The sequence below is a fragment of the Panthera tigris genome, chromosome A2, assembly GCF_018350195.1.
Source record: "Panthera tigris isolate Pti1 chromosome A2, P.tigris_Pti1_mat1.1, whole genome shotgun sequence".
Lineage (NCBI taxonomy): Eukaryota > Metazoa > Chordata > Mammalia > Carnivora > Felidae > Panthera > Panthera tigris.
In genome coordinates, this window is record NC_056661.1 from 117,660,341 (window position 1) to 117,678,753 (window position 18,413).

General features: G+C 38.8%; 1 protein-coding gene across 1 annotated transcript in view; it reads right to left on the minus strand.

The window, feature by feature from the left end:
* The window catches only part of LOC122236343 (collagen alpha-1(I) chain-like), a 127,743-nt gene that overhangs the window by 74,362 nt on the left and 34,968 nt on the right, over nt 1-18,413 (minus strand). The window contains exon 4 of the mRNA XM_042977214.1: nt 14,638-14,703. Coding sequence (XP_042833148.1) covers nt 14,639-14,703 — 65 coding nt within the window. The 3' untranslated portion in view covers nt 14,638. The remainder of the gene's footprint in view (nt 1-14,637; nt 14,704-18,413) is intronic.

Below are 18,413 nucleotides of genomic sequence, written 5' to 3' on the forward strand. Positions count from 1 at the left end.
GCAGGGTACAGTATGGTGTCCAAGAGTATGCTGTATAAATAGACATTTACATTCCTTTCAGGAGTGGGGATTGATTCCTGATTATAGACACCTATTATTAGTTAGGCTTCTGAGCTTGCAATCATATTGAATGTATGAAGAATGAAATAATATCAAAACCTTATTTTTGTACAGTTTTGAAGTTTATACTTAGAACTGACTACCTCCTGGCCACATGGAGAGCTGTTCAGTGTGTAAATCTGTCTTTACCTAGGTTGGTTTTGCATCTGTGGGATCCACTTTTTTTGTTCAGTAGTTTGAACTATATATGATAAACTGTATAATCTGTAAAGTTTTTATAGAATAAATATTCAGCTGTGAAGCTGGTTAAATAAAACTAATATTTCTTAACACACACACACACACACACACACACACACACACACAAAGAGTAAGACATTCAGTTATGTTTCTGAAATTGTCACCTTCAAATCTTCAAAAAGTATTTTTCAAAAGTGTAAAGTTATTAAACTGACTGAAATTTAAAATGAAACTTTTCCAGTGTTATTGATCAAATTTTTAAAAGAAAATTATATTTTTATATAAATTATATTTTTATATAAATTATATTTTTAGACCTTATCAATCTTCACAAAGGGGAAAACAAGTTACTCAATTTGCTCTTCCTCCAGAGTTACTCAGATTTCACAGTTATTTAGAGTTTAAATATGCTTTTCTCAATGAACCTCAGAAAAGTTCTCCAAAGTAAGTAACAACACGGGTCCTGATAAGTTCCTTATAATTTAATTAACCCCAAATGTTAAAGAACCTTGCTATTTCTAATACAGTAATTATCCCATAAAATGCACCTCTTGAAAATGTTACTACAGAAAATTTTAGAGAAATCTGATTGCGTGGCTTGGTCATACTAAAACTCTTTTTTTTTTTGTATCTGCCTTATTATCCTCACTCAGGAAAAATATTTATAAAAATGAAACGAATTATTTGACATTTATGTCTTCTTTCATCTGGCTCCTTAAAAAAAAAAAAAAAAAAAAAAAGAATAAACCTAAGAAAGAAGTTAGGAAGGAAGGAAGGAAAGAAGGGAGGGAGGGAGGGAGGAAGAAGGTAGGAAGGAACTGGGAGGGAAGGAAGGAAAGAAAGAAAAAACCACCTTTGGGTTTACATGTGAACATCAGTAGTAATATTGAGTTTTCTTCCTTAACCATGCAAATCATGATATTTCTTTGCAATAATAATAAATTAGAAGTATCTTCCATTTTACCATCAATCCATAAGCAGTATGTAACATTGATATAAATTATATATTTGCATATTTCAGGTATATTTCATTTTTTTAAGTACAGTAATAATCTGTTATGTCAGCTTGCAACTATGCCTTATTTATTAACGGAGGGAAAACATAGATCCATATCAAAACTATGACATAAAATCCCACATATATAATTATTAACCTTAGAAAGCTTATGATTAGGGGCGCCTGGGTGGCTCTAAGGTCGGACAAGGTTAAGTGTCCGACTTCAGCTCAGGTCATGATCTCGCGGTCCATGAGTTCGAGCCCCACGTCGGGCTCTGTGCTGACAGCTCAGAGCCTGGAGCCTGCTTCAGATTCTGTGTCTCCCTCTCTCTCTGCCCCTCCCCCGTTCATGCTCTGTCTCTCTCTGTCTCAAAAATAAATAAACGTTAAAAAAAAATTAAAAAAAAAAAGAAAGCTTATGATTAAACTACCTCTTGATTTTGTCATTCCAGTAAGCCTTTAATAAACTGTTAAATATTATACGTTTAAGATATGTCATTTGTATTTTAAATGCTTTACCCTTTACTGAGGTTTTTTATTTGACATGTGTCCAAGATACAAAGATAAATCTTCTCTCTTGCTCTTTGATAAGGTATCAGAGTTCACTTAAAGGTTTAAGAATGAATAGAGCTGTTGAACCATTTTTTTTCTACTGCAAGTTATATATGAGAATTGGTAGCAGCCTGTTGAAAGGACTTTACCTGTGCATAATAGTCCTTATCTCACCTCTATCTATCATGCTATCAATTTCTTTAATACAGGAGTTTACCTTTGGGCGGCTCATACACCAGCTGTCAATCTGTCCTCACCTTGAGACTTTGCAGCAAGCCAAACTCAGGTGTATTGAAGCTTCTCAAGAATTGACTGTTTTCCTTCTTTCTCCAACTAGGGCAGGTGTAGTCAAAATGCAAGCCTCTGGCACTCCAGATGTGCTTTGTCACAGTGCAGAGCCAGAACTTTTTTATTTCTGCCTCCCAGGTCACAACTTCTTATCTGGAAAATTTCTAGATTCTCTTGTCCTCATTTTACCTTTGCCCCTACCCCCACATTCCCTCACTAAAGCATTTAAAATGGTAGCTTTGAAAAGACGGAAACAACTCAAATGTCCATCAAATAAATTATGGTACTCCATAAAATGAATTAGTATGCATTGTTTAAAAAAAAGGAAGAAGAAGAAGGAAAAGAGGATGTTGTCTAAGTACTAACATGGAGAGATTTCCAAGATACATTAAGTAAAAAAGGAAGATACAGATTAATATTACCTTTTGCATTAAAAAAGTTTAAAAACATTCACGATTGCTTCTTACATTCATAAGGAAACTGAAAAGATACACTGAACACTAAACACTGGTTACAGAGCTGAGGTGTGTGGAAAGTAGGCATGATAAAGGACAGAGAGTGGGAGGGACAATTTTCATGATACACCCTCTTATATCTTTTCATTTATTTTTGAACTATATGATTATATCACCTATTCAAAAATTTTAAATTTTTTTAGTGTTTATTTCTTTTTCAAGAGAGAGAGAGAGACAGAGTATGAGTGAGGGAGGGGCAGAGAGAGGGAGACACAGAGTCTGAAGCAGGCTCCAGGCTCTGAGCTGTCAGCACAGAGCCCGATGTGGGGCTCAAACTCATGAACCTTGAGATCATGACCCGAGCCCAAGTCAGACACTTAGCCGACTGAGCCAGCCAGGCACCCCACCTAAAAACGTAAATTTTTAAAAAAGAAATAGTAGCTTTATTCAGTGCAAGGAAGCTAAAAGAAAGAAAGAATATACTAAAGAAAGTCATTGTAAGGCTATTGGCATTATAGTTTGGCAGAGAGAATAAATTATCAGGAAATAGAGAAATAAAATTTAGAAAAGCATCAGTGATAGAAGCTACAATTGGTTCTGACTGAAGAATAGGCTAAAAGACCTCCAAAATATTTACTAATCTTATATCTTTACTGATTTGCATCTGTGTTTTAAAAGTGAGCAAAAAGAGGGGTGCCTGGATGGCTCAGTCGGTTAAGCGACTGACACTTGATTTCGGCTCGGGTCATGATCTCACGGTTCGTGAGTTCAAGCCCCACTGACAGCACACAGCCTGCTTGGAATTCTCGCCCTCTCCCTCTGCTCCTCCCCCGCTCACACGCATGCACACGCTGTCTCTCCCTCTCAAAATAAATAAACTTTAAAAAATAAAATAAAAATAAAAGTGAGCAAAAAAATATTTTGAAGAGGAATTACAGCATAGCAAGTTCAAATGCTCTCTCCTTAAGCGCTTGCCTCAATTTACTAAAAGACAACCAGTGTGTTGTCTCCTTTACATCTCTGATTCCAAAGGCAGCAGATGAAGTGTGATGGCCTGAACCCCAATGCCTGCTTTACCGTTTAGTGGCTGTATGGTCAGTGCACATTATTTAACTCCTTATTTCATCATCTGGACAGTGAGGATAAGAATGGTATCTACCTTACAAGGTCACCGGGAGGATTAATTAATACCCAAGAAGCATGTACCCGACTTCACACTAAGAAGTGTGTAACGTTTGCTACTTTACCTATTCCTCAAATGTCTTACTGTTTATCTTTAAAAGTGCTGTCTCCCTGGGCTAGTACTTACCTTTTGCATTAAGGCTTCTTCTTCTTTTTTTTTCTTCTTTGTCCCTATCCATTCCTGCCTCCTTTCTTTTTAAAAGAAGGATGCAACCAGTCACTAAAATACTCCCACAGAGTTTCTGAGACAAGATCATCCCAGAGAAAGGTACTCATAAAGGAAACAGAAAGTACGGAGTTTGCCAGAGAAATTCAGATTAAAAATAGTTGCGTAAAGTTGGTTCTTTACATTTCTATATCGTTCTGCAAAACTATACATTCATCTCATTTGATGCTCACAACAACCCTCTGAGACCATCAAGGCAGATAAAGAAAAAAGGGCAAAGGAGGTTAAAGGGTTGCCCGAGGCTAAACTGCATAGTACAAGTTAGTGACAATGTCTGACTGGCTCAGTTCAACAATTTATTGAACACCTGCTAAGGCCTGGGCACTGTGCTGACCTCCACATTCCAAAATGCTCTTTACTACAAAGACTTCCCATGGTATGAAGCATCTCTCAGAGTTTCACTCAACTTGATGATCATACTACTTAAAAGCTACTGTGACATCGTTAGAGTAGAAAGGACCAGGGATTCCTTGGCAAAAGATCTTAGGCAAACAACTTAATCTCTTTAAGTCAGTTTTCTTATCCCTTAATGCTTGAGTAATACTTAACCACTAGGTGGTTGTAAAGGTTAAATGAGAGTGAATAAAAGAGAAGTTTGTAAACTGTAAAGTTCCGTAGTAGATATTAGTTATTATCGTTATCTGATTTAGCAGTGGAATGCAAGATCAAACCTAGGTGGGGGGGAAAAAAAGGCCTGATAGAAAAACATCCCTAGGCCCCCAGCCCTTAAAAGACCTCCCAGGGAAAGTAGCAAGATTACAAAAACTCACACTATCTCCCCTGCAGAGGGCACCCACTGAGCCAACAGGGGTAGGCCGCCTGGGTCAGTCCCATTTTAGCAAATGCGTTCCTTTCCATTTGCTCCAATTGGTGGTAGGGGTGAAGGGGGGCAAACCAGACAGCTGGTGCGACATGAAACAGAAAGATCTGCGTTTTACCTTTGGAAGAAAAAAAAAAAAAACTGTGGGAAATAGTAGAAGAACTAGAGAAGCAGGCAAGTGCTTGGGGCATTTCAGCTGGTAGGAGAGAGAACAAGAGAGAGACGAGCTGCCCAAGACAGATGCAATCCACACCCTTCCTCTGCAATCAGAGAGAGGCTTACATGTCAGAAAAAAGTTTGTCCTCCCTCAGGGGAATTGTGAAGGATGTCAATGTTCTAGCCATGAGAAAACAAAAAAATCCATATAGAACATTCCAGCATGTGGAGGCCTGATACAGCTCCGAGTGATGTTCTATGGGACTCTGCCTCTTGCGGACTTCTCACTTGGACCCGGAATGTCAGCAGGAGGCATGCTTCACAGCGGAGGGGAAGTGGTGTCTGAAGCTGCTGGGGGACAGGCCCACTGTTTGTGACTTAGAAAAGCAGTAGAGAGAGGCAGCTAAGTCAGCCAATTGTTGATCAAACTACCCGAGCTCAAATCCCACTCCTTTGCCTCTGTGCTTAACCTGTGTGATTTTGAGTTGCTCACCGTTGGTAATTTGCTTAACTTTGGCAGCGAAGATGCTTAACTTTGCTAAGCTTCAGTTTCCTGATCTATAAAATGAAGGTTAATAATAATACCTTCCTTAGGATGCTGCAATGAGGGGCGCCCGGATGGTTCAGTCAGTTAAACATCCGACTCTTGATTTTGGCTCAGGTCATGATCTCAGGGTTCGTGAGTTCGAGCCCCACAATAGGCTCTGAGCAGAGCCTGCTTGGGATTCTCTCTCTCTCTCTCTGCTCCTCCCCCGCTTGTGCTCTCTCTCTCACTCTCTCCCCCTCTCTAAAAATAAATAAACATTTTTTAAAAAGTGTTCCCTTTAAAAAAAAAAAAAGATGCTGCAATGATTAAATAAGATAATATTTATACAGCGAATAGAAAGTGCCTGGCACACAGTAAGCAGCCAATAAATGTTGGCTATTACAGCATTGTTTCAAAAGGCAAGTTTACTAGCTTACCTCAGTTCCTAAGGCTTAGAGAACAGGAAGTTAGGGTGAAAGAAAGTGAAAACTTTCCTGTAGCATCAAACTTAAGAACAGACCTTGCGTACTCACTGGCAACTGAGGCAATGTTCAAGTGTTTCTGTTTCATGAGTTACTGTAGATGACAGGTTGAACATCTGTATAGAAAGGCAGCATATGCCAGTTACTAAATCCCTGGAATCAGAGCTGGATTTGGATCCCGGCTCCACCTCTCACTAGCTCTGTGACCTCGTACAAGTCACATAAACTTTACACCTCTGTTCCACAATTGTAAAATGAGGATGATAACAATAATAATAGTATCTACCTCATAATGTGGGAGTGAGGATAAAATGAGACAGCACATGTCTTAGTACAGGCCCTGGCCCATGAGAAGTGTTTAATAATCTATAACTATTATTGTTTTCTTCTCTGCAAAAAAAAAAGAAATAGAGGGTTGTTTGCTAATTAAATTTAAAGCCTACCTCTGAGGGGTACCTGGGTGGCTCACTCAGTTAAGCATCCGACTTTAGCTCAGGTCATGATCTCAAGGTTGCTGAGTTCAAGCCCCATGTCAGGCTCTGTGCTGACAGCTCAGAGCCTAGAGCCTGCTTCGGATTCTGTCTCCCTCTCCCTCCCTGCCCCTCCCCTGCTCTCACTCTGTCTCTCTCTTAAAAATAAATAAACATTGGGGCACCTGGGTGGCTCAGTCGGTTAAGCGTCTGACTTCAGCTCAGGTCATGATCTCGCGGTCCGTGAGTTTGAGTCCGTGTCGGACTCTCTGCTGACAGCTCAGAGCCTGGAGCCTGCTTCGGAGTCTGTGTCTCCCTCTCTCTCTGGCCCTCCCCCGTTCATGCTCTGTCTCTCTCTGTCTCAAAAATAAATAAACATTAAATAAATAAATAAATAAATAAATAAACATTAAAAAATTTTAATAAAAAAAAATAACAAATAAAAAATAAAGCCCACCTCTGAGTAGAGAAAGCAAAACATACTGTCTATTGGAAATCAGTTCTTGCTCTCATCAGAAGTAACTTTCTCTTTTAAGAATTTATTAGTCTTTCCTAAGAAGTAATTTACCCAGGCAATCAGAATAGTTTTATTTTTTAAGTTTATTTGTTTATTTATTATTTGAGAGAGAGAAGAATGCGCCCATGTACGCACGTGAGCAAGGGGCAGAGAGAGAGGGACATTGAGAATCCCAAGCAGGCTCTGCACCGTCAACACGGAGTCTGACCCAGATGGTATCCTACAAACCCCGAGATCATGACCTGAGCCGAAATCAACAGGGGGGATGCCTAACTGACTGAGCCACTCCAGTGCCCCCAGAATACTTTAAGATTGGTCTATCATATGATCTGGTTCTCATTATTGTGGGGTTTTTTTTAATGTTTATTTATTTATTTTGAGAGAGAGAAAGAGAGAGAACAAGCAGGGGAGGGGCAGAGAGAAAAGGAGAGAGAGAATCCCAATGCAGGGCTCGATCTTACTACCATGAGAGCATGACCTGAGTCAAAATCAAGAGTTGGACACTTAACTGAGCTATCCAGACACCCCTCTCATTATTGTGGTTTAACTAAACTAAGCAGAAAAATTTTTTTTAATTTTAATATTTATTTATTTTTGAGACAGAGAGAGACAGAGCATGAATGGGGGAGGGTCAGAGAGAGAGGGAGACACAGAATCCGAAGCAGGCTCCAGGCTCTGAGCTGTCAGCACAGAGCCCGACGCGGGGCTCGAACCCACGGACCGTGAGATCATGACCTGAGCCGAAGTCGGACGCTTAACCGACTGAGCCACCCAGGTGCCCCTAAACTAAGCAGAAAATTTATTTGAGGTTTGGAAAATCTGAACTGTCTCTGAGGCTATGAATGATATTCTGCCCATATTTATGTGTTCTATTGTATTTTATAATTAAGTCATAAAAGCAATAAGGCAAATGTCTCAAAAATTCTAGCAAAAATAAAACACATTCACTTTAAGGTGTGCCTTACAATAACTCACTCCAAGTATTTTTAAGTTTGCCAGTTCAGTAAAATTCAGTAGCAACAAAATCTTAAAATGTATAGTAAGCAGTTGTGATGAGCACAGGGTGATGTATGGAAGTGTTGAATTAGTATATTGTACAACAGAAACTAATATAACACTGTATGCTAACTAGCTGGAATTTTAAAAAATAAATAAGTAAAAATAAAAATTAAAAATGTATATTAGGCACATAAAAAATATATATACGCCCATTCATTTATTAGGTCAATAAGCATTTCTGAATGCCCACTATGTGCCAGACGCTGCCCTGTTTTAAATCAAATACACTGTATTCCTTCACTCTTACAAAGTTCTTTCATTTATCTTTACCTACGTTTCATTCAAATTTTCAGATTCGCTGATAATATTGCAACCTGATTAAATCGGTTAAATATGTAAAACTCTGTCACTTTAAGACTCTGTAACATTTTCCATTAACATTCCTCTCTGGCTTTATGTACTTGATGGGTGCTGTGGGATGTAGCATAAATTATCTGCCTTCAGCAAAACGAACAGCTGAAATGCACTGCTTCCTGACAGCGCTTGTTAGGCCGTGAGCTGCTGTGAGCACGTACTGTACTCGCGACTGCCTGCCTTTCAGTTGCCTCAAGAAAAGTAGTTAAGTGGTTCAAAACATAGGAGCTGGTCATCCACTAGCCAAAATAGCCCGGTATTTTAGCACGATGCTTAGGTGTCAATTAATAAACATGATGAAAACAATCCTGGAATGTTTATTTTTAAAGAAAAGTATCATCTCCTAGAAATAAGCCCGCGCCTATATGATCAACTATTCTCCAACAAAGGAGGCAAAAATACACAATGGAGAAAAGATAGTTTTTTCAATAAATAGTGCTGGAGGAACTAGACGGCTACATGCCAAAGAATGAAACAGGACCAGCTTCTTACACCATATATAACAGTAAACTCAAAATAGACTAGAGACCTAAATGTGTCTCTAATCCATGAAACCATAAAACTCCTAAAAGAAAATATAGGCAGTAATCTCTTGGACATTGGCCTTAGCAATGTATTTATAGACATGTCTCCTCAGGCAAGGAAAACAAAAGCACAACAAAAAACAAAAAACTATTGGGACTACACCAAAATAAAAAGCTTTTGCACAACAAAGGAAACCATCAACAAAATGAAAAGGCAAGCTAGTGAATGGAAGAGGGTATTTGCAAATGATATATCTAACAAGGGGTTAATATCCAAAATTTATAAAGAACTCATATACCCCGGGGCGCCTGGGTGGCTCAGTTGGTTAAGCATCCGGCTTCAGCTCAGGTCACGATCTCATGGTTCATGGGTTCAGGCCCCACATGGGGCTCTATGCTGACAGCTTGAAGCCTGGAGCCTGCTTCAGATTCTGTGTCTCCCTCTCTCTCTGCCCCTCCCCTGTTAACGTTCTGTCTCTCTCTCAAAAATAAATAAATATTAAAAAGAACTCCTACAACTCAAAACCAAAAAAAATCAGAGACAATTCAATTAAAAATGGGCAAGGTGCCTGGCTGCCTCAATTAGTACAGCATGCAACTCTTGATCTTGGGGTCACGAGTTGGAGCCCCAAGTTGGGCATAGAGATTACCCAAAAAGAGAAATAAAAAATTTAAAAATGGGCAAAGGACCTGAAGAGACAGTTTTTTTCCAAAGAAGACATACAGATGGCCAACAGATACATGAAAAGGTGCTGAGGGTCATTAATCATCAGGGAAATGCAAATCAAAACCACAATGAGATACCACCTCATACCAGTCAGAATGACTACTATCAAAAGGACAAGAAATAAGTGTTGACAAGGATATAAAGAAAAGAAAACCCTTATGAACTGTCAATCGGAATATAAATTGGTACGGCCATATGGAAAACAGTATGGAGGGTCCTCAAAAAATTAAAAATAGAACTATCATATGATCAGGAACTCCACTACTGGATCTTTACCCAAAGAAAACAAAAACACTAATTTGAAAAGATATATGCACCTTTAAGTTTACTGCAGCACTATTTATAAGAGCCAAGATATGGAAGCAACCCAGGTGTCCACTGATGGATGAACGGATAAAGGAGATGTGGTGTATATACACAATAGAATATTACTCAGCCATAAAAAAGGACAATATCTGGCCATTTGCAACAACATGGACGGACCTAGAGGGTATTATGCAAAGTGAAATAAGCCAGACAGAGACAAATATCACATGATTTCACTTATATGTGGAATCTAAGAGACAGAACAAATGAACAAACAAAGAAACAAATGAAAAACAGACCCTTAAGTACAGAGAATGAACTCATGGTTGTCAGGGGGGAGGTTGGCAGGAGAAGGAGATTAAGAGGTACAAACTTCCAGTTATGAAATAAATGTCACAGAGATGAAGGGTGCAGCGCAGGGAATATGTCAACAGTACTGCAATGGCATTCTGTGGTGACAGATGGTGACTGCACTTACTGTGGTGAGCCCTGAGTAATGTACAGAATTGGCAGATCACCCTGCTGCACACCTGAAAAAGATTTGCCGTATACCTGAAGCTAAAACAGCATTGCATGCCACTTACACTTCAATAATAAATAACTCCTAGAAATACAGTATCACCACATACTAACGCTTTATGCCGCCAATAGGGTAAAAGCCAACGACAGGATAGGATGAAATATTTTTAGCAAAATCCTTCTAAGAGAGCCTAGGAAAAGAATAAGTACAGATTTAAAACGCAAAAGTCATTGTTTATTTATCCAAAACTACTCTTCAGGTATCACCTCTTGCAGTCTCTCTCCTCAACCATTGGCTTGCCCTGTCTGGAATACCCTGCCTCCCCCTCCATCTCCACACCATGTCTCATGAAAATTCTTTCCAGTCTTGCACAGCCAAGTGCAAGCCCACACTCTGGGCACTCATTCATCACCCTTCTAACCTCTTCTGCAGCTGCTTCCAGGTCACGTTGCTTTATAGTTATTGGTGTCTAAAACTATCTCTTCAACTCAAAAGAGTTTCTTCATTTTGTGTTTCCCACAGCACCTAGTTCAAACTCAGTTAATGATCAAGTGACTGAACTTGGGTGAGACATTCACACTTTATGTACCTCAATTTCCTCATGTAGCCAATGGGCATAACAATATCTGCCCCGCCTAACTGGAGTTTGCCAGGCCATCAAGTTAATAATAAATGTAAATGCATTTCTTAAGTGCTACATATTCTTTGGAAAGCCATTTGGCAATATTTATCATGAGCCTTAAATTTTTTCATTTAATCCTATTCACTAATTATACTTCCAGTTATCAATCCCAAGGAAAAACTATAAACATAGAATAATTTTTAAAACACTGCTCAAATATCATTTATTAGTAAAAAACATGAAATAATTTAAGCATTCAACGAAATTAAGTGGCTGAGTAAGTTACTGCACATAAATTCAATAAAACATTATTATACCATTTTTAAATCATTAAAATTATTTTAAAAGATGATGTAATAGTCAACAACATGAGAAATGTTTAAGATGTAGTATTAAAAGAAAAACATGAAGGGCACCTGGCTGACTCAGTCGGCAGAGCATGTGACTCTAGACCTTGGAGTCATGAGTTCAAGCCTCACATTGGGGTAGAGGTTACTTTTAAAAAAATAAAATACATAAAGCATTTTTTTAAAAACGCATGAATATCAAAATTGTACATCTAATTTGATAAGTATGTAAAAAGGAAATATCTACTCACAAAAAAATTGATTAGAAGGAAGTATACCAAAATACTAACTATGGTTATTTTGGAGCAAATGTTTAATGAGTATTTTTCCTTCTTATTTTGTATTTTCAAAATATTGTATAAGAAGAACATATTACTTTTTAAAAAAAGAAACTTTGAACAGTAGTTAAAAAGCTACATAAATTGGGGTGCCTGGGTGGCTGTAGGTTAAGTGTCTGACTCCTGATTTCAGCTCAGGTCATGATCACGGTCACAGTTCATGGGATCAAGCCCCATGTGATCAGCACACAGCCTGCTTAAAATTCTCTCTCTCTCTTTCTCTCTCTCCCCCCACCCCCCCGCTTGTGAACTCTCTCTCTATCAAAATAAATAAACTTAAAAAAAATAAAGTGCATCTCTTAGGAAAGGTTGTCATTCCCATTCTCTTTCTAGTAACATGTATAGTGATTTAACTTCCATAGAGAACAGCTTTTACTGAGGAAAACAAGAAATCTAACCTTTGAATTTATTCCAAACCTAAATCTTCCTTTTAGAGCACTTAAATAAGAAACTTTTTATTTGACCATTGTCATTGTTCTTTCCCAAGTTAATCTTACTAATATGCGTTTTCATTGAAATTGTCCACTCACATCTAACTGACCCAAATGCCTTATCAAGTGCCCAAATCAGGTCAAGGAGAAGGGCTGCTAGTGATGCTATTTTAAGAGGAAACAAAATGCCAGAAAGCTAGACCAGCTCCTATTCTGTCAAAAACACCACTTTTTTGGGCACATACATGTTACAGTTCACTAACGGGAGAAACAGTGACAAGCTGACAAGGTAGCTCATTCCTAGAGAAGAGTTTGGCTATTTTTGTCCGTGGATTTGCATGGAAACCTTTTCCACAAAAGTATAGTTAACATATAAAGTCTTATATTATGGTTTCCGACTAGGACATTTTGGAATTACTTCCTAGCTGTAGAGAATCACCCAGTTCTTTCAAGAACCAGAAGTATGTTCACGTCCTATATTGAGTATCTAGCATATTGCCTGCACTCAGTAGATACTCAATCAACATTTGTTAAGCCAGTGACACAATAACACAATTGACTTTTTGAGAAGCGATTGCCAAGTTGTACCATGCTGCAATAGGCACTAGAGCTAATTAGCTCAGCTTATTTCTAGAAGGAGCTGAAGTCAGGGGCTCACTCCCTAAAAGGTCTTTTGGCCTTATTCTAGTCACAATTTCATATCTTGTTCCAATAAGCCGTCTCTCTCATGGATGCAAGGAGAATCAGACAAAATAGGTTAGCACAATTCATTACCACTCCAAAACAGACCATTCCGAAATTACTTACTTAGAAATCAAACTGGTAACAAATGAGGTTTGCATCATTTTGATATGGAAAGTTTCAATATTTTAGTATGTTAAAATTAGTTATAAGAGTAAAATAGTAACATTAATTACTGATCCCTGAACTAATACAAACTAATATTTGACCCTGTCTCATTTTATTATAACTAAAATAGTTTGTCACACAGGTCTGTTTCTTAGGACAATAATCTTGTGATTGCTAGGAAACATCATTTAATTCGAAGCATTTCACCAAAGGACTTCTATTTTTTGGATTAAAGAATTTCAATAATATGCTTTGCAAAATAAACATATAATATGAATGTATGCAAGACATACAGCCTAAAAAAGATACCTTTTCCAAGGACCCTCAAATAAGCTATCGTGAATAGAGCCAGTTTCAGAAGTTTGAATACAGGCGAGTTTTAATTTGTATTAAGATCTCACTAGCTTTAATAGCTCAGGAAAGTCAAGTAGCTTCTGTCTGTACATTTTCTTACTGTGAAAGTAAAGATAATGCTACTTAGTGCTTCACAGGGGGTACTGCGCAAATCAATTGGTTAGTGTTCTTAATGTTCTTAAAGCACTGCCTAAGTGCTAATCACTAGGGTGCATTGTATATCTCTTCGCAATTATCTGCCACCTTAAAATTTTATGGCTTATGAGGGTGTCTCACTCCTCAAATACTTAAAAAAAAAGGTTAAGGAAAGTTCAAGAAGTTAAAAAAAAAAGAAGCACATGGGCTAAGTTAGAGTAGAAGAAAGAGACATTTGGAATTTGGCACATTTTATTACCTGCTTTTCATTACACCAAGTTACATGCTTCCTAGACTAAAAACCAATTGACTTTATGTTTTAAATAGGTGAATTGTATAGCATGTGAATTATATCTCAATAAAACTATTATAAAAATAATAACATCCAACCTCATTATTATACCAGAAAAAAAAACATATACTCCTTTGAAGTGTGGATCATTATGCTAGGAAAAGGAATTTTATTCATACACATTGAGTCAAAATATGTGACACAGTTTTAAGAAATCAATTTATAATAGAACTAAAACAGTTACATGGTGCATTGAGATAAAGTTATAACTTACTTTTAATAATTTAATTACTAATTATAATCACTACATATTTAATCTCATTGATTAAAACAGTCTATCTTAAGGGGCGCCTGGGTGGCTTGGTCGGTTAAGCGTCCGACTTCGGCTCAGGTCATGATCTCACGGTCCCTGAGTTCGAGCCCCGCGTCAGGCTCTGTGCTGACAGCTCAGAGCCTGAAGCCTGTTTCAGATTCTGTGTCTCCCTCTCTCTCTATCCCTCCCCTGTTCATGCTCTGTCTCTCTCTTTCTCAAAAATAAGTAAACGTTTAAAAATAAATAAATAAAAATAAAAAATAAAAAATAAAACAGTCTATCTTAAAATCAATGAGACCAGATCTAGTAATGCCTATGTTTGCTTTTGCTGACGTTGATGTCTTAGAATATTATTTGGGAGAGAAATCCTTAAATGCACAGAATGAAATTCAGCTGAATTCATAACAGTAGTAGTAGTAGCAGTAGTAAGTACATGTTTGTATAGTGTTTATAATTGTATCAGTTGGAAATAAATGTGAAGGGTTTAAGACTTACCCTACTTGCAAACAAACAAGCCAGCATGCCACAATTTCATGGATGTCAGCGGAAGACACAAGACTCCTGGATCAGAGATAAAGGACAGTTTATTACCTATGGAATGGCAATAGCAAGAGGATCATTTTCTTGTGACAGTTCTCCAAGATTCAATTCCCCCAGGGTGACACAGAAAGGACTAGGGGACACCTACACATATACAGTGGGTTGAATTAAAGAAGAGGAACTCTAAGCTCAGAAAATTTCAATCTTGGGGCACCTGGTGGCTCAGCTGGTTAAGCATCCAACTCTTAGTTTTGGCTCAGGTCAGGATCTCACAGATTCATGAGTTAGAGTCCCGTGTAGGGCTCTATGCTGACAGCACACAGCCTGCTTGGGATTCTCACTCTCTACCTCTCTCTCTGCCCCTCTTCCCCTCACTTTGTCTCTCTCTCAAAATAAATAAACTTAAAAAACAAAGAAAGAAAGAAAATTTCAATCTTTTCTTTCTGCTCCAGAGAAAGACACCCTCTTCCAATGCTGTTTGCTATACCAACATTCTTAAAAAAATAGCCCTGAACTGGGGCGCCTGGGTGGCGCAGTCGGTTAAGCGTCCGACTTCAGCCAGGTCACGATCTCGCGGTCCGTGAGTTCGAGCCCCGCGTCAGGCTCTGGGCTGATGGCTCGGAGCCTGGAGCCTGTTTCCGATTCTGTGTCTCCCTCTCTCTCTGCCCCTCCCCCGTTCATGCTCTGTCTCTCTCTGTCCCAAAAATAAAAAAAAAAAAAAAAAAAGTTGAAAAAAAAAAAAAAATTTAAAAAAAAAAAAAAAATAGCCCTGAACAAAAGGCTGGCAATGGCAATGCTCATAAGACATGCAGAAATTTAGAGAACCAAAACGAATTATGTTCTGACACTCGTGATACATAGTGACCACATATCTTGGTTTGCTTGGGACAGCCCAACCTATTACCTATTGTCCAAGCTTAATTATCAATAGCACCCCCTTTCACTCTCACAAATATCTCAGTTTGGACAACAAATTATATGGTCACTACATTTAAAATTCTTAAGAAATTCCTCTGCCTAGTCAGAGCAGTAATAATCTCACCAGTTAAAGTTTAGGTCAACCAAACAAGAATGAAGGTCAATACCAGACACAAAAGTTACCTGAAGATGGATTAAAGATTTTAATGTAAGACCTGAAACCATAAAACTAGAAGAAAACATAGGTGGCAAGCTCCTTAACACTGGCCTTGGAGATGATTTTTTGGGTATGACACCAAAAGTAAAGGCAACAACAACAACAAAATAAACAAGTGGGGCTACATCAAACTAAAAAGCTTTTGCACAGCAAAGGAAACCACCAACAAAATGAAAAGGAAATATAATGAATGGGAAAAGATATTTATAAACCATATACCTGATAAGGGATTAATATTCAAAATACATAAGGAACAACTCGATAGCAGAAAAACAAACAATCCAACTGAAAATGGGCAGAGGAAAATTGTGGAAAGAGCCTAAATGTCCATCAACTGATGAATGGATAAAGACGATGTGGTTTACATATACAATGGAATACTACTTGGCAAATGCCATTTGCAGCAACGTGGATGGAACTGGAAGGTATTATGCTAAGTGAAATAAGTCAGTCAGAGAAAGATCTCATATGTTTTCACTCATGTGTGGAACTTGAGAAACTTAACAGAAGACCATGGGAGAAGGGAAGGGGAAAAAAATAGTTACAAACAGAGAGGGAGGGAGGCAAACCATAAGAGACTCTTAAATACACAGAACAAGCTGAGGGTTGATGGGGGGTGGGGGAGGGGAAAGTGGGTGATGGGCATTGAGGAGGGCACCTGGTGGGAGGAGAACTGGGTGTTGTATGGAAACCAATTTGACAATAAATTATATTCAAAAAAATAATAAAATGGTCAGAGGATATGAATAAACAATTTTATTTTAAGTTTATGTATTTATGGGGGGGGAGGGGCAGAGAGAGAGGGAAAGAGAATTCCAAGCAGACTCTGTGCTGTCAGTGCAGAGCCTGATGTGGGGCTCTACCTCAGGAACCATGAGATCATGACCCAAGCTGAATCAAGAGTTGGATGCTCACCCGGCTGAGCCACCCAGACGCCCCTGAATAGACATTGTTCCAAAGAAGACACACTAATCGCCAATAGGTAGATGAAAAGGTGGTCAGCATCATTAACCATCGGAGAAGTGCAAATCAAAACCACAACGAAATATCACCTCGCACTCGTTAGAATGGCTAGTATCAAAAAGAAAAGAAATAGCAGGTATTGGTGAGGATGCGGGAGAAAAGGAACCCTGTGCACTGTTGGTGGGAATGCAGATTACTGCAGCCACTCTGGAAAACAGTATGGAGGTTCCTCAAAAAGTTAAAAATAAAAATTGTAGATCAATTTTTTAAAAATTTTTTTATTTCTGAGACAGAGAGAGACAGAGCATGAGTGGGAGAGGGGCAGAGAGAGAGGGAAACACAGAATCCGAAGCAGGTTCCAGGCTCTGAACTGTCAGCACAGAGCCCGACGCGGGGCTCGAACTCACAAACCGCGAGATCATGACCTGAGCCAAAGTCAGACGCCTAACCGACTGAGCCACCCAGGCGCCCCAAAAATCATAGATCAATTTAAAAAAAAAGAATGGAAGACAAAAGAGGGAAAAGTCAAATTATGGACATCATTTTAATAACCACTAAGTAAAAGGAACTTCAGGTACTTATCTAGGAAGAAAGAGATTATCTCAGGAAAAATTAAAAGCTGTTTTGATCATTAAGACAAGTCATTGAGAGGTGCCTGGGTGGCTCAGTCGATTGAGTGTCTGACTCTTGATTTTGGCTCAGACCATCATCTCATGGTGTGTGGGTTCAAGCCCCGCATCAGGCTCTGTGGTGACAGTGCAGAGCCTGCTTGGAATTCTCTCTCTCTGCCCCTTCCTGCTCACACACTCACTCTCCCTATCTAAAAAACAAAACAAAGCAAACAAAACAAACAAACTTCAAAAGACAAGCCACTGAAAGGGATGCCTGGCTGACTCATTCAGAAGAACATGTGACTCTTGGTCTTGGGGTCAGGAGTTTGAGCCCCACACTGGGTATAGACGACAAGCCATTAAAAATGGCGACTGCAGGGGCGCCTGGGTGGCTCAGTTGGTTAAACGTCCGATTTTGGCTCAGGTCATGATCTCACGGTTTGTGGGTTCAAGCCCCACATCGGGCTCTGTGCTGACAGTTCAGAGCCTGGACCCTGCTTTGGATTCTGTGTCTCCCTCTCTCTCTCTGCTCCTCCCCCACTCACACTCTGTCTCTCTCTCTCTCTCTCAAAAATAAATAAACATTATTATTTTTTTTTAATGGCAACTGCAGGGGTGCCTGGGTGACTCAGACACTTGAGCATCCAACTCTTGATTTCAGCTCAGGTCATAATCCCAGGGTTACGGTATCCCATGTCAGGCTCTGTGCTAAGCACAGAGCCTGCTTAAGATTATCTCTCTCCCTCTGCCCCTCTCCCCTGCTCACACAATCTCTCTCTAAAATTAAAAAAATAAAAAATAAAAATAAATGGCAACTGCAGCTTTCAATAGCTGGTATAATAATTATATTATCTTGCCCAAATACTGTGCATCTTTATGAAAAAAACTGAGGTAATATTTATCCCAAGTATCCCCAAAACTAAGAAATAATTTTCTGACTCCTTATTTGGAGTTGTAAGGAATATTAAAAACATCCAGTGCGTTTCAGCCATATCCACTCAATCCACACCTGCTGGGTTCCC